The sequence below is a fragment of the Liolophura sinensis genome, chromosome 12, assembly GCF_032854445.1.
Source record: "Liolophura sinensis isolate JHLJ2023 chromosome 12, CUHK_Ljap_v2, whole genome shotgun sequence".
NCBI lineage: Eukaryota > Metazoa > Mollusca > Polyplacophora > Chitonida > Chitonidae > Liolophura > Liolophura sinensis.
The window spans coordinates 15,441,370-15,463,088 of record NC_088306.1 but is presented as its reverse complement, the minus strand read 5'-3'; the positions used below and the strand labels follow the sequence as shown (position 1 = coordinate 15,463,088).

Here is a 21,719-nt window from a genome sequence, read left to right as displayed (position 1 = left end):
AAAGAAAATAAACAGTATGTGTGTTTGGTGAACATTGTCAAGGGGAGCTGTATCTGCCAAAAGTAGAGTTTGAATTTTGAGTAGCTGGGAAGAGTATATACAGATAGCTTGAACTTACTGTAGAATTGCTCCAGTAATTACGCCCACAACGATCAGAAGGCTACGAATAAAGAAAAACAATATGAATGGATGTGATTTTGATCACAGAAAAGAAACTGTGTAACTAGACGCAAATCGCTCAAATTAACTCGAAATTTATAGCATTTAGGTTAACACTCTAGAGATACGGCTACCTTTTCAGAAACATTTCACTATTTTATACAATCTCTCATAAATGGGGACTTAAATAAATCAATTACTGGTCCAAGTTCAAAACTGTATGTATGTAAACGTAGAAAAATTTTTGAATTTATGGATCGGGTCTAAAATGTTAATTAAATTAAATTAGCGAATCCTTGAATTTATGCTGCTGGTTTAAAATGATAACCAACATGAAACGCAAAAAACGTCTCAAATGCGTATATTGTTCCAGTCTGAATCTTTCTCGTTTTAAAAGATGTATTGTTAAATATTGTTTTAAAACGTAAAGAAAACGAGAATAACTAAGTAAATACAGCCCATAAATACTTTAGGATGAGATCTGTGAAGATTAATATCTGGGAGGAAGAAAACTGACCAGGACTCAGGCACTTTAGAGGAGACAATGGCCACGTGATGGAAAACTGCAAGTAAAAACATCAAAAAAAACAAGATGTAGAGAGCAGAAAGAATTTCTGTTTAATTGATTAATGCTTTGCTCCAAACAAATATCACTGAATTGGTCTTATTTGACGACTGTCGCGCTTTTGAGCGGAGAAAACTTAGCAGTTGTCGAAGGCTCAAACTATTCACTCAATAAGTGGTATTATTCACGAATGTGAAGGTCGCTCCCACTCAACTCTTTTTACTACCCAAACAGGCCGAAGTGAATCCGGCAATTCCAGGTAAAAATAAAAAACCGGATTCAGGATTTTTACAAAGAGCTTTTACACCCGGCTTAAGAACCCGCCCCTGCCCTCATAAATCATTATTTGTCCTCTGTAAGTAACTATGTTTAGACATTTTTCTTGCATTTTCTTGTGTATAGTTACTTCAGGCTTCCGTTTTAGCTTTTTTTAAGAAAAGACTACAGAAACGATACATTCATCATAATGTTAATCAATTTAAAAATAAATTATGAATACAACGCCAGTTTTTTATATTGCTTCAAATTTCCATTTTACGAAATAATAAGGAGAAGCTATGCATTCATCGCATTGTTCATCAGTTTTCTTGTAACTCAGCGTTGGCCAAAGCTATACAATGCCAAATGGTTACGTAATTTAATGCTAAATATTTATGAAAATTTGTAAATGAACTTATGGGTTATCCACAGAATTACTTTAACAATATCAAGAAATAGAATCTAGGGATGTCGACAGAGAAGGTATTCATGGGATGCTATAAAAAGCAGACGCGATCCGCCACTAAATGGAAACGAGAGTCACGTGTTCTGTAGAAAGTGGAAAGTCTTCAGGGCTTCATTCACATGTTGACAAAGAGACTCATGTATCATTATCTGGTGGTCGGAGAAGGACCATGCACAAAATAGAGGTACCGGTATTAACAACTGACAGGGCAAATATTTGTCTTCGGTACGGTACCATTCACAACCGACAGTTCAAGGATCTATGCGTCGAAACAGACATTCTTACACAATGACACAAGGTGCACAATGACATAGATACACACTGACATTGCAGCTGAATGCCGGATATAAATACCACTGTGACACATGCGCATTTCAAAAATTCACTACTTGATCAAAAACCACTCCCAACCAAAACAACAACAATGCTGTCCTCCCAGAGAGCTATATTCACCTTAGCTAAAAATAGCCCTGTATGGACATTTTCATTGAAAATGTTTGTCACCATAAGTCTGGACTTTTTTCAAATATTTCATACCGTTATGCCCTTCCACAGTTGCCATGACGACGCATAGTGTACTTCAGCGAGTGCCTTGTTGACGGCAGACCTGCCTTCAACCCCGAGTCTGACATAAGTCAGTAAAATAAGTCAGTTGGCCATGTATCGCACAGTGTCAGTTAAGTGGGAATGGATGAGATTCCATATCTAGTGTCTTCGGAATGACTTTTAAGCCAGGCGGCACCATACATATGTCGGCATTGGAACGGGCGTTTTACAAGAGGGCAACGTTGATATATCCTCAAGAACTGATAAAAGAGATTTCACCACACAAAACTGGCAACAGTAAAAACCTAAAAAAGCTTGAAAGATACATGAAAAAAGGAAACTCCAAAATGAAGATTATGGTTTTAAAGAAATGGAAATGAAGTTTTTCTAAAAGAAATAAACGTTTCATGTATCCTTTAAGACCAAGGCGTAACGTAGCCCAATTTAGCAGCATCTTGTAGAAACTTTACTTTGCTAAGAAAGCTGTCTCGTCAGATGTTCACAAGATCATGTCAAAAAATACAATGTATGTACATGATTGTAATCGCTAGACACTTTCTCGCATCTAAATACTAGATGGTTTTCTCGTAATTGCGAGATTTTTCATTTGTAATTATCAGACACTACTTACGTAAGATTAATGAACCATGCTTAACAAAACAAGCATCCAACTTGCATTTTCTTCAGTCCAATAACGTTCACACCCCTTCAGGGGAGATAACTTACCTATTTTGCTGAGAGCTGCTAGTAAGACAACCACGCAGATCAGGAACGGCATCTTGGTTTCTTCGAAATTTATCTTCGCTACTGTTATCCCGTGGGGAGTTTCGGTTTCATTTTCCGACATTGATTCGATACTGTCGTTTCTCCCTGAATTCTCTTGTCCTTGTACCCTGCCAGTTTGGAGACTCAACAGACATACTGACATAAGAATGAGAGCTCCTACCGAAGCCCATCTCTTCGCTAAATCCGCCATTGCGACTAGGTAGTTGGGACAACGGGTATCGAATGCCTTAAGAAGAAACAGAAAATGAAAGCTTAAAATGAACGATTGTTTTTGGCGGTTCTTAAAAGAGAATAGAAAAAAGTACAGTTAGCTCTAAAGCTATAACACAACAGTCTTATATCTCGCTATATAACACTATTGTATAAAGAAGGCCTATAGCATGCTTGACCAATGAGAACACGCCTTACAAACCACCAAGTCCGTTTCGGGCTTAGAAGACGGATGTTCACCAGGGCGTGGTTTCCTCACAGGTGAGATTCTTAGTCTAATACGCTTACCGCTTGTCATGCAACAGAAAAGCAGTAAGTAAAAACGTATAAAGCATTATGTTAAAAGGAGCTCGAAAGGCGTAAATACCTATTTTAAGTTACGTTTATAACCCGATCTCTGGGAAAATTTAATATTTGCTTCAATTGATAGATCATTATAAGGCTTTAAAGGACCGATCACAGGGTTCTGGGAAACCAAAAGAACAATCTGGTTAAAATAAAAACTAGCAGAATATAACCTTAATACTGTTTTCGATATAAAAATAGCTTTTTGTAATGGGTTTGTCTTGGTCACGAATTGCGCAGTTATGAGCGAGGAGCCATGGTAGACGCCAAAAGCTGTATTGTCACACTGAAAACCTAAAATAGGTTACATTTATAGACCGAGATTCAATTGTGAAGTAAGAATGTTCAGTTCAATAGTTTTATTTCATGTCATACGTTGGAATTTAGGTCAGCAACCTGCGCATGGTCGTGAATTTCCGCCCGGGCTTTGTCCACTTTCCTCCCTCCATAGTGCTTGCCGCCACCTATAGAGGCCTAAATGAAATATTTTTAAGTACAGCTGAAAAAACCTATCAAACAAATAAACAGGTTAAATAAATAAATGTTTTATACACATGAAAAAGTCCTTCTACGTCGGTGACCGTTTCTGGCGTTTAATGAATCTGTTTTTATTGCCGTGTTAAGCTTTGGTCAGCCATGGTTTTATACTTGTTCTTAATACTTACTTACTTACGACATCATCACCACATACATGTTTCTGTGTGTGTGTGCGCGCACTTAACCTATGCACTGGCGAACCTCTATCATAGCCAGTGCACAGCGGAACACAAAAGATTAAGAGGATTGATACGACAATCTGACGACTGTTCTAATGCCACATGTACCCAGATCACATTCCAAGGTATGCGCAAATCGAGCACAGTGAATCCAGATACCGTTTCATTCTATCCGGATACAGAGTGACAAGATCCTCTTTTTTTGTACGTCTGAACATTTGGTTTATCACTCCTTCTCCTTTTGCCGAAACCCTAGTTCCGTTTTCATTAAAGTACGCGTTCTACAAACCAGAACACGGATGTCAACGCCAGGTCTTTGTTATCATTTTTATCGTTTTTAGTATATTTTCTGCGTATTATACGCTCCAACTATCAAAGATGTTATACTATCTAAACAGGATCTGTATCAAATAGCTCACCCCTGTGGATATGCTTGCTTTATATCAAGACAGACATTTTGTGTTTGATCACAGAACTTTCTGCCTTATCACCATGAACCCAGTGACCTCGACCGTAGTTGATATGCTAGACGGTGGCAGTGATGTAAAGCGAGCGTAGGCCTATATAATGTGCGTGATGTATGTGGCATGTAGTGATATTGTTGGCTAATTACATAAAGCCGGTGCCCTGACTGTTTGTTTACCTATTAAATTGTTACATCGTACCATTGGAATTTACTTGCCTGTACAACAGATGTATAGTATATAAACTAAAATATCTTAAAATATTAAAGTTATAATAACAGGCGAAAGCGAATTACAAAGATGACAATAGAGCTCTTTTTCATATTATTCTATTTCCTATGTGTACACAACTATACAATTTCACACAGTGCTACGAGAGTGTTCAAAGTATGTTTTCAAGCTCAAAGAGGTCATGGTCAAAGTAAAGTGTTCTCGAGTACAGCATGTAACCCATGTTACCAATGAAATACGTCCTCTTGTCAGTTTACATTACTAAAGATTTTATTCGAAATCTTCACATTAATGCTTAAATAGCAGCAAATTACTAGCCCCATGGCTTAGACAGAATTAGGTAAAAAGATATGTAGTAATTTTAATTGCAATTACTCAAAACGATGACGGTGGCTGCCATGAAACAAACGGAAAATGCTCAGAAATGCGAATACCAGCATCTTAAAAAGCAAGCTGTTACAAAATGTAGATTACAAGGCCTTTTAACCTTTTTAATGCGAAACGTATCATGAATGAAAGGTTAAGGCTTATCGCTACCTACACAATATTGCAGCATATCTCGTGGCGAGAAAGGCGTCATGAAAATGGAACACGTGGAACAAAAGTTCTAAAATTTCTAACATTTCTAACATTAATTTAACAGTGCAAAGGCTCGTTAACCACTGCTAAAATTTTAGACTCAACATTAGTAAAGCTTTATTTCAGTATTAAAAGTGGAATCGACCAAAATGTTCTTTTTGTTTTTCGAAACCGTTCCTCTGTTGGGTGTCAGTTCTTCTTATTGACACGTGGAATATGAAATGGTTACCACTTAAATTATCACTGCCAGTCAGCGCGAGAATCGCAGTCATAACCAAATGTTTGTACAATGTGATAATGGAAGACGTCGGTGTGACTATGACCATCTTTAGTGGCTGTGGTCCAGGTCTTACTGGTCTTGGCCCGATTTAGCCAAATTTTAAAATTCCAGCAGCTCCTTCAGCTCCATTTCGCTGACAGGGCTATAGACGGTGTCTTTGGCGCTGTATCGCTAATTTAAGCCCACCTGTTTAAACGGAATGAAGTCAGATTAAATAAAATAATAATTATTCGGACACCACTGGATAGCGCTGTATGGCTAATCTAAGCCCACTTGCCATATTGCTCGCTAGGTCATCGCCCGCCGCTGTTTGCTTCCGCTTATACATGAAAAGGTATGACTGCCGATGCCTACAGATAATTGCGTGACGTGATAAGCTATTCTATAAGACAATCCAGAAGCTAGAGACCACGTGATTTCCCTGGTTGCAAACAGGGTGGGTGAAGAAATTCGTCTCGCAAAACATATTACAGAGGAAAATGCCTGTTGTCAAATCGATGTCGGCAATAGTGTATTCGTTGGATTTGTGTCATCTTCAGCTTTTTGGCGCTGTATAAGTGAATATTCTTGAGTACGGCGTAAAACAACAATCAAATAAATAAATAAAAAATATACCATACTATAATTGTATTATACTCTACTATATTTACACTCTGTTATACGATACTATATCTATACTATGCGATACTATAACTATACTAGACTATAAATAGTCTGCAAGCCCCTGCGGACGTCGGCTGACACTCTGCGCGCGGGAAGTCACGTAATCACACGCCCCAGACCTTTCACACGCAGTCACCGTGCTATGCGACCGTACCATTCCCTACTGTAGTTTTACTATAGTATAGCTATACAATATTATAGTTATACTGTACTATAGTTATACTCTACGATACTATAGTTATACTCTACGATACTATAGTTATACTCTACGATACTATAGTTATACTCAACGATACTATGGTTATACTCTACTCTACCTTACTCTACACTTTGTTACAGAGACCCATTTTTCCCACCACCACCACCACCGCAAACGAAGCCAGCTCCACAGCCAGCTCGAGTGACACCCCCCCCCCCTCCCCGCCGCCCGATTCCAGCCCGACCCAACCCAACCCTTCGACGACTTCCTGCCTGGCAGTGAGAGTGATCTACAAGAACTGTATCGGCAGCATTGGCGCTCGATTCGGAGCCATTTTTTTACCGCTGGAGGCCCATCCAACATCTCTACAATTACCGGCTCAGCAATCTCGGAGCCATCCCCGCCTGTCTGAACCCGATTTATGAGGACCAGCCAACCGCCATCACCGTCAACTACAGCTTTAGGTATATCCTAAGGAGACGGGGCAGGTGCGTTACTTTTACTATAGCACCAATAATGCCCAGGTACTCAAAGCTCCGTACCACATGGCGAATCGGGCTGACTTGCGTGAACTCCTCACCGATCATCTCCCCAGCCAAAATCCACTCACCTGAACGCAAAAGCAACGCCCCGATACGAACCTCCTCACGAACGTGTTGTTTTTTGCGCACAAACTACCCCATCAGAGCATCGGTGAGGGTGGGGCAATGTTGCGGCCTTACCTGACGGCGAACAAGGGGCTTCACACGTTGGTGGAACGAGCTCATGGCCCTTACAGGGACCATTTATGTCTATTCCGGCGCTTATCCGTCCATCTGTACAAAGCCGACCCCAAAAAACTGTCAGACTCGACATCACCACAATATTTATCCGGAAGCGGTAGAGATGGAGCCCAGGAATTTCCGCGATGTACCCCTCAGTGCGCTGGACACGGTGGAGAGCCTATGCTTCTGATGACCGGCTCAACGGCATGGACGTCCCAACACATCCTCCTTAGTGTCAGCGTGAACTCAAATGTGCCCGGCTACGAGCAGCCCTTGTGCTTCATCTCTACCGGTAATCCCCACTCGCTCGACGAGTTAGACGAGCGCATCGATCCCAACGACACCAAGCCGTCTTACACTCGGCGGGTGCAGGACAAATTCGTCGCCTATATCATCCAGCTCCCCGTCCTCGGCTTCAACTCGGGCAACTACGACCTGAACTTAATCAAGCAATAGCTTTACCCCCACCTGGTCAAGGCCGGTGATTCTGAGTGTGTTATCGACCGTAACAATAACCACATGGCCCTCAGCACGCCGCAGGTGAAATTTCTGGACATTTCACGGCGTGTGGAATGGCGGGGGTGGTTAGAGCCAGTAGGGACAGCAAGGGGCCGTAACAATGGAGCCGGCGGGACATCCCGGGTGGCTGACATGGAAACAACTGATTGGGCAGATCGTGCATACAAAGTTTTATGACTTGGGCACGTAGGAGTGCTGAATCCCCCGGAGGAAGATGTGGGTGAAAAGTCGCCGGTGGTCGGATGTGGCTGGCTTGAAATCCACCAGCAAATACCCGTGAGGTTCGGCGGTGGCATCCTCAAACGCCTCGCGCACGTACTGCGTCCGCCCCGAAGCCATCTGTTCCACGATCGTGGTAATCTGAGACGCGTCTTGCGGGTTTTTAAACAATACCAGGTTGTGTGCGTTCAGACTGATTGTCAATGATCTTTGGTTTTGTTGAGCAAGTTCTGCACGATGTACACCACGCTGATATTGCGGTGGTGGCTGCCTTTGGTAAAGAGTTTTGTCACGCGTTCGTTCACTTCCGCCATCAAATCGTCCACGACGACTCCTCCGCTCCCCCGGGTCGAATGCTGACGGGCTGGGCACACCTTAAAATCGAACGTTGGGTAGCGTTGTGTACAAAGGCTGCCACTCACCGTAACACGAGACAACGCGTTGCGGGGGGAGGGTAAATGAAAGCTTGAACGTGGGCTACCAACCGTTTCACAAACATGGATTTTCCACACCCGTCGGTCCACTGACGTTGCAGGTAAACGGATGCTCCCATCGAGTATCCATGAATGGAGAACCTGGGGGAATCAGTTCGGCAGGTCGTACTGGTGAGGGTGAGGTACAGTGCGGGAGGCCGCTGCGGTCACCACCGCCGTCGCCGGGTAGCGGGGTGGAGGTCAGGTCCTCGCCTGGGACACTTCTGTCAAGCCGACGCACGATGTCACTCGGCGACGACGGTGGTGATGGTGGTGGTGACGGCGGCGGCGGCAGGGACAAAGGCTTCCGTGACCAACGGAAGAGCATCTTGTTCAAATGCCCTTGTAGATATTGAAAGGTTGTCTGGTCTTGGAGGAGCTGCACGCTGAGTTCCGCGGCCAATTCACCCACTAAAATTCCGATGTACCAGAGAACTCCGAGAAAGGCTGCCACGGTGCCTTTATTCCCGCGCAAGCCTTGTACCCACTGATCCATTCCTTGAAATAGGTCGATAAGGAATGACAGTCACCCCAGTCATCATCGAGGTTAAATACGTTTGGCGTCCGTGGCCAGCACCCAAGAATTAAAGCTGGGTGGATAGACGACCCACTTCACCCAATAGAAGAGTTTTCCTCGGCGACATTCCCTTTGCAAGCTGATAAAACTTATCTGCCGCAGCCGTCACTGGTTGCAGTTCGGTCTCCTAAAACGTCGAGAGCAACCGTTCCCCGTTCAAGTCCTCCAGTGTGTACATGACAGGCTAACGAAGGTGAGTGCGGACAATGCGGAACACTTCCGTGCTCCAATTCGGGAGGTGCGATTTTTCGAATTTCCCTTTCACATTACTTGTACGCACGAGATCGCCGTCGCAATAACGGTACACCAATCCTTTGCACATGCGTCCTTTCAAAGTACGGTTAACCCGTTCTACCACGGAAGCTTTGGTCTCGTTAAACGTGTGAAAGAAAAAACTCCGTTATTCTACAAAAATTCCTGGAACGGTCTTTTCAGAAACTCTTTGCCTTCGCTGTTTGCAGGTACAACGTTCGACGTCCCGACGTACCACCCAAGCGTTCTTGGAGAGGGCATCGATGCAGGTAAGAAGGTAACGGTTATCGTCGTTCTCTTTCGCAAACGCTGTCATGTCGGCTAGGTCCGGCTGTCACTGACTGTCTATACCACCAACCACAACTCGGTTACGAGGGTAGTGCCGTCGAGCGGGACGGTGCAGCGTATACGTGTTCTGCTGGGGCAGCCAACCCGACACGCGGGTCCGACTCACTTTGAGTCCATGTTATCGAGCTGCCTTGAGCAAGGGCTGGACTGCCGCAAGCCTCTGGACTGTCGGGGTTGTAGTACAGTGCGTGGAGAGCGGTATCGATCTGGTCTGAGTCTCTGCCCGCGAACGTTCTCTGACACCGCTTCCGTCCCCGCCACTACTGTTGCTGCTGCTGGCGACGTGACTAGCGGCCTGTGTGAGGCATAGTCCGGTGTCGTCCCTGTGTCCATGTATAGTGAGTGAGCCTATCCCAGACAGCGGATATATATCAGGCGCCAAGACCGACCACGAGGTCGCCCATGGGTTAGTTTGGGCGCCGAGGAGCTGAAGGAGCTGAGCTCAAGGGGCTGCTCAGAGGGAGCTGCTCAACCCTAACATACCAAGACCGCGTGGTTGTCGACGTTTTGGCGCGAAATGGAGTTGAAGGAGCTGCGCTCATTGGTCCGTTGGCGCGCCTCGCGTGACATACTCGCATGCGCTGACGTCACGCGCATGCGCTTAGGGGAGCGCCGGCTCAACGACACACCTCCACCTCCGCAGTCCCACCTCCCCAATGCGACATGTTTGCAACATTCTCTACTACTCATGTCTTTGACTGGGTAAAATGCCATGTCTGATGTCTTCAGCATGGCGTTTCATTGAATCAGTACTATAATAAAAACGTACATGTCGTGTTACTAGCTGAAATAATGTTAAAAGAGTACACATGCTGCTGTCGCTTTGCAAACATTTTATAGCTCTAGGCGGTCACAAAACAGGCCGGTATAACCCATCATCTTTTACCCACGAACCCTATAAAACATAACGATTATGCAGAAATAGAAAATCGACGGGAAGGTGGAAACAAGATTTGAGCGTGTATTTGCACAATCAGCAGTCACAATGCACAGCTAACGCCTAAAATAGCGACAGGGGGTTTGCTATTTAGTTTTCCTATATACCAGTAAGTACAATCAAATACCGTGACGCAAACATTTCCACACAACGGCTATGGGTGCAAAGAAGCTTGGTTTATAGAGCGTTGCATGAATCTAAACTGCCACGGGTCTTTGTCATGCGCTTCGTTCTCTTTTCAGTGGCAGGACCTTGACAAAAACTGACCTTGACCCATCGAGCTTCCTAAGGCTTTTAGTGATTCACGTGCATCCATTTTACAAAGAACAGCAGAACATCATTCACTGAAAACCTCTCGAGCACACTCTATATCGTCAAGCTACTTTTATTTTTCCTTTCCGAAAAGAGTATTAAATATATGGTTTACACGACAAGGCTGTCACCCGTGTTTCACAAACCATGTTATGATACAAAATCTCCTAACTCTTTTGTCATTGAGGTCAAAACTGCTGTTTTTACAATCGCGTGTCACATAATCGTCAAACTGACACTGCCGTCATTTTCAGGACACGTTAATATCCGACTTGGGGGCAAACTGAATTGATAATGATTGTTCTGGTGTCTTACATGAATATAATACCAGTTTATCCATGAAACGTCCCCACACAAGCAGAAATGGACAAGAGACAGATGAGGCCCGAATGGTTTTACGGCAGAAAAGTTCCCCCTTTTATGTAATTTGTAAGAAATTGACAAAGGCACACTACACTTAAGTCATGCGCGAGACGAAGGTGCACTAAACGCTATCATTATATGCAAATTATGTCAGTAAATCTACGACAGAAATATGTAGAAATTCCTCTCAGATCGAGTTATTTTAGTACATCGACCTTAAAGACTGATGTGAAATTAACAAGATAAAACATTTTTTCTGAATGTTGGCACATTATATTACGTTATCACAAACCTGTTTTGTCCCCACAGAATACTTTCAATGTGATATATATAGGGTGTTGTCCATAATAACATACGTTTTCTGAGGTAACATAATCTATTGAGTAGCGCTCAGATAACATAACATTATGTTAAATTTGATAGGCCGCTTTCCTATAAGTGAAATATTCTTGAGCATGACACCAATCAAATACAAAATTTATCACATAAGTTTTTAGAAGGTATATTTGTTTTCTTTTTTATTATTATGTTGCTCTGTTGATGAAACGCACAGATTTAATCAGAAACTGCGAGATAAATGCAAGATTACACGCTACTATATTTCTCATGTTGATGATGCCTACAGCACAGAGGTTATAAGTGGAAAGGGAGGCGATAATTAAATCTGCATCCAAAGGCGCGTGCGTGTGTTGGTACACGTATCTGCAACGTGCACTAATAAAGTACATGGTATGACTTGGATTTTTTTTCTGTCGCCATCTCACCATATAGTGTTACTTTTCGAATAATCTCCAGTCCGTTGTAAAGCCGAAAGCCAACATCCTATATCGCATTCCGGGCATAAATGGAAATGACAACCCTTTTGTCTTATCGTTTCCATTGTTTGCCTTGTGGTATATAGTTCGCTGTAAACTTTGTCTTGTGTGGAATTTCTGAATACCTTCTCGCGGGTTAAAATGTGAGTGGATAACGTTCATGTCAGAGTAGTAAGTGGATGTGTCATGTATGCACATACACAATGCCCAAGTCGGTTCAGTTGGTTCAGAACCGAAGGCCTTGCGATTATTCACCCGGAACACAGAACGCCCTTTTTGGTTGACGGCGGCTGGTGCACAAATGTCTCAAATTTCTAATATCTATAATGCACTCCACAATCGATAACAAGAACACAACCCTCAGCAAAATCAGCACAGGTGTTCAGGTAAGGCAAAAAATTATACAGATGTACGTAGACTTAGTCTACATTTTACACACAGGTGAGACCAACGCACAGTAACACAGAGAGAGTGACTAATGGAATTTTGTCACGTGCGCCTATAACCGGAAAATTCACTTGATACCTTTCCCCTCCGCTGAGGTTTTATTGTGATTCCATGACAACGCATAATTGCAGTAGCTCGTAAACCCATTAGATCAATTAAATTATATATATTTACAGACAATATATTTAGCATCCGAGTTCATCACTTAAATGTTTTATCACAAACCAATTCATTTAAAACTGACCTGTCGTCAGTGAACATTACAGGTGTGATAAGAAGGACTGGTCTTGGTTGTTAAAAGAAACTAAAAATAATAGAACATTTTGAGAGTTAATATAATACTATCCAGTTTGCGATTTAGAATTGCTCTTTAACATCGAAGGAAAGCCACTGCACTGCTGTCAAATTTACTTATCCGCTTCTTTATTTTATTATTTATTGCCACTTCACATTATTATACGGAAGATCTGCTAGCAACTTAGGATGAACGTGGGTTTCCCCCCGGGCCCTGTCTGGTTTCCTCCCACCATAAAGATGGCCGCCGTCGCGTAAGTAAAATATTCTTGAGTGCGGCGTAGAATACCAATCAAATAAATAAATAAATAAATACACTATGATACTAGCGTCAGACTCGGTGTTCGATGTCTTCACCCCTTTGTTGCTTTCCAAACACCATTATATGTTATATGTGGCTGTTTTATACTACATTACCCTTTTCTTTTCTGCTGGTTTCCTTTCGTGATATCTACGACTTCTAAATCGCCAAGAGGCCAAGTGTTCCACTGTAGTTTTACAGTAAAAGTACTGGTAATTTTGAGACAAGTGAATTCAACTGTAAGCCAACATCTACTGTAGCAGGGTAACTAATTATACATCAGTCACCAGTACATATCCTATACAAACTAAACTGACGTTACTGTATGTATGGAAGCAGAGATACACGATTTTATTCTGTGTGTATAGGCTCCTCGCAGCTGCTATTCACATGAAAATACACAGCCTAATTCACTGGTTCACTGGTGAATTTTTCCTGTCTAAGTATTTGTAATTCTTTATTTGATTAAGATGAATCAATGAATGCTTGGGGTTTAATGTCGTACACATTTGATTAGTGTTTTACCCCTTATACTCATTCCCGCCCTAAGTAATATTCAGGTCAAAGCTGAGTAGTCTAGTCTATCTATTGTTCATTTCTGCCTCGGCAATGATTTTTGATGGACATAACGGACTACTGGTGTACTGCAAGAGAACATCGCATAGTCAGTTCAGCTTGAACCCGAGTCACTATTGCACGGGAAAAGATATCCAATTTACACCACTTTTAGCTGTAAAAATGTACAGCAGCCTTTCGCACTGTATATGCTGTATTCTGTTGGCGGGTCGTGTTTGGCGATAGCAACGCGAATGTACAGCATTTTGTACAGCATGTACTAAATAACGGATGAGTTGAAATGCATATGCCACTATGCAAAAGACGAGCAGACGCGTCTACAGAGCAGGCCTTCATTCTTTATCATCTCTTTATTCCTTGAAACTTCTCAAGCCACGACAAGGATAATGCTTCAATACAGAGATCGGTGCCATATAGCAAATATAGTAAGAGGAGACGCCTGATAGGTTTTTCTTTTGTTAAAGGACAGACTCGGTTCAGTTTCAGTTTCAAACACACTTAACGAAAACTTGGCTGGACCGGTCGAACTACTTATAGGACTGTCAGCGGTTTGCGCAGCTTTCGTCTTCAATGTGTTGCACACTTTATCGGCTAAAACGAACAAACAAAAACTCTTTATACATCTTGGCCCCTGGATTAGAAAGCTTTCTGCCATTAAGTTGTTATGAAGTTATTAAACGTAAGTCTGACTTTATAAGATAAATCATGTCCCCTGTACCCGCCCCGCCCCCTTACCCCTCAGGATATGCCAACGCAATCTCGTTACCTGCTTTATAATTTCCTTTTATTTTTTAGCAGTCATGAACTATTGTATTACACACTGTACTCATTGTTTTATCACGTGTACATAAGTCATGACTATTGTATTACTACACTGTACTCATTGTTTTATCACGTGCACATAAGTCATGACTATTGTATTGTTACACAGTCCTCATTGTTTTATCACCTGTACATACAATGAGGTATATGAAAACGTGTTAGTTCTACTCCTCCCCTCCCTCCACCCCCCACCCACACACACGTTCAAGACGTTCGTACTGGAATATTTACATACTATTTCAGTAACTTCAACACATTCGTACTCGAACATTTACATCATATTTCAGTAATTTCAAGAAGTTCGTACTGGAATATTTACATTCTATTTCAGCATTTTCCAGACGTTCGTACTGGAATATTTACATCCTATTTCAGCATCTTCAAGACGTTTGTACTGCAATATTTACATCATATTTCAGTAACTTCAAGACGTTAGTACTGGAACATTTACATCATATTTTAGTAACTTCAAGACGCTCGTAATCTCAAAAACATTAAAATTTCTTTTAATAGGTTTTATCCTACCTCACGTATGTAAATTAATACTCATGAAGTTTTCCTTCCTACTTTCCCTCCCTCACCCACCCAAACTATATAAAACATCAACAGTTTGTCATGGTACACTGTATAAAGTTCAAGCTGAACATGCTGAACATAAAAAATGAAGTTGTATCTAATTAATTAATAGAAACAATTAAAATCAATGGACAATACACATTAATTAAACATTATATCATACCTTTTGTATTAAGGCACAGCAACAAAGGACTCTCAGCGCAACAGATGTGAGTAGGTAGGTGCAGAGTCACTCAGCAACTAACTGTCACAGTCCCGTGGGTATACTTCAGCAGTAGGCCTGTAGCCAGACTTTCGACAGGTAAAATGTGAAGCTTCGTCATACCAAAAAATTGCGCCTTTGAAAGAGTTTTTTATATATCCCTAGTCTCACAAAACGTATTTTAAGATGGGTTGGAGAACTATTTTTATTTCTTCTGAGAGGTTAAACCCCCGTTGACTAACGCGCAACAAAACGGTCGTTCAGAAGAGCCTAAACAGTTGACATAGCAAACAGAGTGATACGTAATCTGCCCGACATGTTCAGGTCATTAAAATACGTGAAAAAACTACGAAAAAAAAAGCTTCGCTTGAGTCAGCATGGTTTTTGTGTTACGAAGTGATAAGAGATCTTTGCGAAGTTTCGCCTGATTTCACTTTGTCATATGCTGTTAGCCTATGTGTTACATGACAGTGTCCCACTACACACACTTCCGGACCCAAACCAGTTCTTATGAACTCATACTCTGTTTAAAAAACAACAAAAAAACGAAAAAAAAAATCACTTTGTATACCGAACAAAATTGATAGTCTCATAGTTATAGTACTTCTTTAGTACCATTGCTTGTACCAGATTTCATCTGTGTCGGGTGACTCCGACATCTTTGGTGGGTAATTCTAGCCCAGCTCGAAGTCAGTTTATCTCCTGTGGCGAACCGGAAAAGAACCTCGGCATTGTGAAGGTTCCTTGTGTTACCTCATACTAGCCACAGAAGCCGACCGTTTTGCCATGTTTTGCCTTTCCTCCGTACTGAAACTGTCGTCTGCCCATGTACGTGACTAAATTTGAAACCCTAAAACCCTATGGGGTTGCCACATGCGCGCAATTCACCAAATTTTGTGCACTTTATTTTGACACCCGAAAGTTTACACGTGATCGAGTATAGTTCTATACCGTGCTAACAAGACAAGAGTTCATTACTGAGATGTTGCCAGTCTGTGATGCCATCGCCTAGGTACGTGTATTAATAGCCATCTGCTTTTGTCTGACCCATGTATGAGCCACTCTGCACTGACGCGCCCCTCGAAATAAGGAGCATTTCAAATCTAAACATTTATGCACGAGTATATTAAAGTATTTTACAATTTACTCCCACATGCTTAAAATATACACTTATCAGCTTAACTTTTAAAGAGATGATTGCATATAGTATGCATGCCCGTTTTACACCAGTTTTATGTTTCGGCCATTCTCTTGTTGAAGAGAAGGTTGATTTTGGAATGCCTATTCCTGGGTATGTCGAAAGATCACGAGACTAAGGAAATCACGAAAATAAGGTCAGCCGAAAATGCAATGTGGCATGTAAGCTCCTCTTGAAATCGAAGAGCTCCGGTGCATTTAAATTTGTCATTTTCTGACAAAGCTTTTCTGCGTGATGAGACTTGAATGGGTTTTCAGTGCGTTTGTTCTTGTTTCAGTGCAATTAGTTCTACGTTGCGGCTGACAAATTCTTGAAATAAAAATCTTTTTTTTTTAATTTGCTAAACGGTGGTAAAATGTGTCTCACGTATAGGTCTAATACCACAGCACAGCCAGCTACACATCTGGATTCCAACACGTAGAACCAGCATAACCAACAAAAGGAGTGAGTTTAAACATTTAAGCCTAGCATCAACCCAATGATCGGAAACAATGTCACTTTGTTACGTAACAAGCTTCATTAAGACAGGTATTAGCTCAAGTTTAATCCTCACTTAACTTATAACGCACTTTTGAAGTCGCTACCCTTAACCGTCGGCATGCAAATTGTCCAGAATGCTTTGGGAAGTTATGGGGGGCAAAATAAAACCGCGCATGCGTGCAGGCATGTGCTAATATACTATTTCAAAAAGAGTAGAGAATATTCCAATTCGTTTTGATATTTCTTGACAATAAGATTGCATAAATGTTAATGAATAACACGTGAAGATTCACAATCTGTCATGGTAATCGTCAAAAAGGCATCAATGCTGTGTGCAGGTGCATGTTTCGCATGAGATCACGTTAATCTTGTTTCTCATTTATATGAGGGGTTTTTTTTCTTTTGGAAAAGCACATAGTATTGGTTATCTTTCCTTCGTGGTTCATACGCGTTCAGATGGTATATGTTGTCCGCTAACTTTGGATGCTTTTACCTTATTCTCCTCATATAGGCCTTGTTGTTTTCTGTAAATATTTTAACTTTGCACTTTAACAGTCAACAAACATTTCCTATCTTACCTTGCAAGTCGTTCGACATAAATACTTCATGTAATAAGTCCTGAATCATGGATAGCATTACAGGGTTATTATTGTATATACCCACGGATATTAAAAGGCACTTTTTATAGATTTGGCAGTCTTCTCAACATTTTTCTTCACCTTCCATTTCGTCGTATTCAGTACAACTTTTCACTAGTATAAACAACTTTCGGAACTATTTTTTAAATATAGTACTTGTTACTGCCTCGCTTGGAACTTAGATGTTACAGAGCAAGGAAACAGGACTGGATGGCCCTCTTTCATTATAATGTGATTGGGTGGGATATCATGTCTGGTGTCTTCCGCACGATACTTTGGCTGTCTGGGCTCGCCCTTCCACAAGAAGACACAGCATATGTACACACACCTAATGATCCCTCGTCGTCAAATGACTGAAAAATGATTAATTACCACGTTAAACCCCAAGCATACATACATATATATTTATGTAGCTGATTAGAACTGAAGTATAATAAAACCGGTGAGTAGACAGTATTGTTGAATGTCATTATATGTTAGGCCTATATTACTGTCAGTTATATGGGGGCCTATTTTGACTTCATGTTTTATCGCTCTTGTTGAGTGCCTCTCTACTCGCTGCCTTCTTGTCAGTTTCTTAACAATATAGTGCCTGAATTTATGAGCTCATAAAAGTTTTGTATCAGCATAGTTAAATTTGGCCATTGTGTAACGATGTATATTGCGCTCTAAGGAGAACGAAACTCATTTCTTTTCACAGGCGAAACCGTTTGTACGAGTTTACAATTGGCAGTAGTTAGTGGCATTCCCCAAGAAGGCCTCTCACATCGCTCCCAAGAATGTGGACATGCATACACGGTTAAATAGTTCATATGTTATTGAGCTGTACGGGGTGGAATGACTTTGATGGATTCGTGTTCATATATTAATTTTGTTGAATATAATAAAATTATGGCCCATAAATAGTAAGCAAAATAAATGTGCTTATTTAAGGGGATACAGAATCGACACTGATTGGCTGAGAGTGGAGATAGGGTTTCCTGGATTAAATTATGGTCGAACTTAAATAAATGTACCATACCTAAAATTCGGTTTAGTTGAGGCATAGCCTGGACTTGCGAATCTTTCACACCGGCCAATCAGGAACGTTTCTTTATCCTTTAAACCAATATATAACGGCATTGCCTCAATACGTCAACCAGGGTTGTATTAACCTTATAAGTCAGTATACCTCTGTGTTTTAATATCAAACAGATTATATTCAGGTGAGCGATATCATCTTCCTGGTAAAAGTAACGCCCTTACAACGCTATTAAGAAAGCATTGTCCCGTTATCTGACATAATCCAGACCTGATTTGCGTACTCCACCCACAGTTTACTTATATCTGTGGTATGACAGTATGCATGGACTTAACAAGCTTGACCTTTGACCCGAAACGTGACAGTGTCTTGACGCAAAACCGTTTACGCATTTCCGCTATGATCGCAGTTACGGAATTTATTATCTCTCTTGGGACTTGCACTTTACTCGGAATTTTGAGGGGTGGTAATGAATTGGCAAACGGCACTGAAATGTTTTTACGCGCCTTGTTTATACATGCTTACAAAGCGAAAGAAAAATAAAATAACAAACCATGGGTTGCGAATGTTGATTCTGCTCATTTTAATGGTTTTTAAATATTTTCTCACGTTAATTATATACACAATATGTGATCCAATTAACGTTTAAATTTCAATTGCCGGACTGAAGACGGTCGGCTCTGAGACGGTTTTCCTTCATTTCACGATTACACTACTTGTAGGCTGATTGGGAGATGTATAATTTGATTCACCTACAAGGTGCGCAAACTCGCACCTGTCAATTAGGAACTAGTATGCAATTGAGCCGGCACTTGCCCTTTTTGCGCTTACAGGGGTGAGAGTGGCGGATCAAAAACGCTGTCCTAATTTATTGTTTAGATCATCTTTCTTCGCTAGTACAAACGTCCAAATCGCTGTCAAGCCACCGATTTTTACCAGTGCAACCGCAGCATTGGAGGGACTTCAAACATACACATGCCTGTAACTAAGGTTCTTATATATGCCGGGAAATTGATACAAACATGAAGACATGCACAATACTTGCTTATATTCTGGAGATGTTTAAGAGCTACACATGACAAAAGAGACGCGCGTTCAATCCCGACCCCTGAAATTTCCAGATAAGTCATTGTTTTTGTCTGTGGTTTACTAATAGTAGCAAGAGTGTATAACGAATTATACAGCGGAACATGCACCATGAGGAATATTTTTTGCCTTTTCTCTGCTAGTGGTGGTAGAGATATAATCGAGTGTATCCAGTCGGGCGAGTGCATGCATGTTTAATTGTTCCTCATTCGCTAATTTATTTGTTTATTTATATGTTTGATTGGTGTTTTACGCCGTACTCAAGAATATTATCTATACGACGGCGGCCAGCAATATGGTGAGAGGAAACCGGGCAAAGCCTGAGCGAAACCCGCAGCCATCCGGAGGTTGCTGACAGACCTTCTCATTTGCTAATGGTGATAGAAATGTAGAGCGAGTGCATAGAGTTGGGCACGCGCTGACAGGGAGTGTTTTGTACACATGTACAACGAGCGTAGTTAGCGACACATGTAAAACGAGCTTACTGAGCGACATATGCACTGCGGAGAGTTCTGTCAGAAAGTTCAAGCCTGAGTGTGTCATATGAGAATCCAGCTCTTACGCAACATTCTCCCAGCACACACTCAGCCGGTTTTCAAATAATGCATCATTTAAAAGACCACAAAAGGGATTGGCACGCATGTAGAGGTTTATGATCTGTGACACAGACCTGCACAGCTTCGTGTGCGTGTTTTTTTTTTATCTGTTGGCTTCCTGAATTAATTACTGCGTTGCCCCGGCAGAATTTTACCGTGTATATGATTCAGCTATATGCTACTATAATAAAGCACTGTGGGACGTCTCGCCTGGATTGTTCGATGGCTTTCTGTTAAACCCATCCCAATTAAGACAGCCCACATTTTATATTAAAGTTCCGTGAAGAATAAAATGTTGAATAACCCCTGATGATATCGATCTAGTTTTCTTTCATTTCGTCAAAACTCTTTTGTTGGAATTCTTCAAAAGAATATATATCCGGTACATTGCTTCAATGCGCTTTTTTTGTTTTTTTCTTTCTTTTTTATAGGCAACACAAAACTGTGCCGTTTCAAAGGGACAGTTTGAATAAAATATGACGGAAAAGTTGTTAGGTACATACGTAAATATAGGCCCTGTACAAACCATTTGAAACTGAAAATGCATTCGACGGTGAAAACGAAGGGCAACAGCCATTAGGCATTTGTGTGTATTACCAATGATCACAATCCTGATTGGTCATGGTGAGTTACAGTCCACTGTACCATTGTTTTGTGGAACAAGTCCCTAGACTATATACCTGGTTGATTTAATCTCCCTGACATTCGAACAGCTCCCTAGCATGGTGTGTGAAACCCAGCCTGAACCATCAAAGATGCTTTCGTGAACGATTTCCAGGGTTTGGGGCAAATATTGAAACATGAACTTAACAACGTTTATAGACAACAACGCCTTTGTCGGTGAGATCGCGAGATCGAAACCAGCTCTTGCTTATTCGACTGTGGCTTTTCGTTACCGCGTTTTTTCAGTAATCTCCCGAGAGGCAATGTTTTTTGGATGCCTTTTCGGTCCGTAAACAATTTACTTATCACAATACTATCAGAAGTGCACAATTTGTCCGTATATAAACGAAAATTCATATATTAATATATATACACATTAAAACACAAGAAAAATCAACCGTTAAACATTGTAAATAAAATTTTACAAAACTTACCTCACGAGTAAAACCTCTTTTGAAGAAGTCCAAGCAGTCCAATGCAATCCCTTGACTGATTCAGTTAAGATAATAGTTCTCATTTAAATGACTGAAATTAAAAAGCACAGCTAAATTATCGTCTGTCACAGGCTTGTCCTTTATAACCCAACTAGATTGAAGTAAGGTGTATATACATGTGTAATTTATAAACGTAGCCTTATGTAAATGGCGTTTTCTAGAGGCTTCGGTGATCACGGCACTGCAGAACCTTTGAAATCGTACTCCGTTACATTTTGTCTCGCGTTATATCGAAATACTTCTTTATAGGTTAAATGAGCTCCATTTATATTCACGAGG

The 21,719-nt window shown here is 41.3% G+C and overlaps 1 protein-coding gene across 3 annotated transcripts in view; it reads right to left on the bottom strand.

Annotated features, from left to right (window-relative positions):
• The window catches only part of LOC135479455 (probable Na(+)/H(+) antiporter nhx-9), a 51,143-nt gene extending 29,626 nt beyond the window's left edge, over positions 1 to 21,517 (bottom strand). The window contains exons 1-4 of one of the 3 annotated variants that reach the window (XM_064759285.1): positions 21,381 to 21,517; positions 2,721 to 3,006; positions 677 to 722; positions 119 to 160 (exon numbers count right to left, since the gene is read on the bottom strand). In XM_064759285.1, the coding sequence (XP_064615355.1) occupies positions 119 to 160; positions 677 to 722; positions 2,721 to 2,970 (338 nt within the window). In that variant the 5' untranslated portion in view covers positions 2,971 to 3,006; positions 21,381 to 21,517. Of the gene's footprint in view, positions 1 to 118; positions 161 to 676; positions 723 to 2,720; positions 3,120 to 15,225; positions 15,577 to 21,380 lie in introns of those variants that run through there. The other 2 variants (XM_064759286.1, XM_064759287.1) reach the window with 2 other exon arrangements.
• Positions 21,518 to 21,719: the final 202 nt, after the last annotated feature.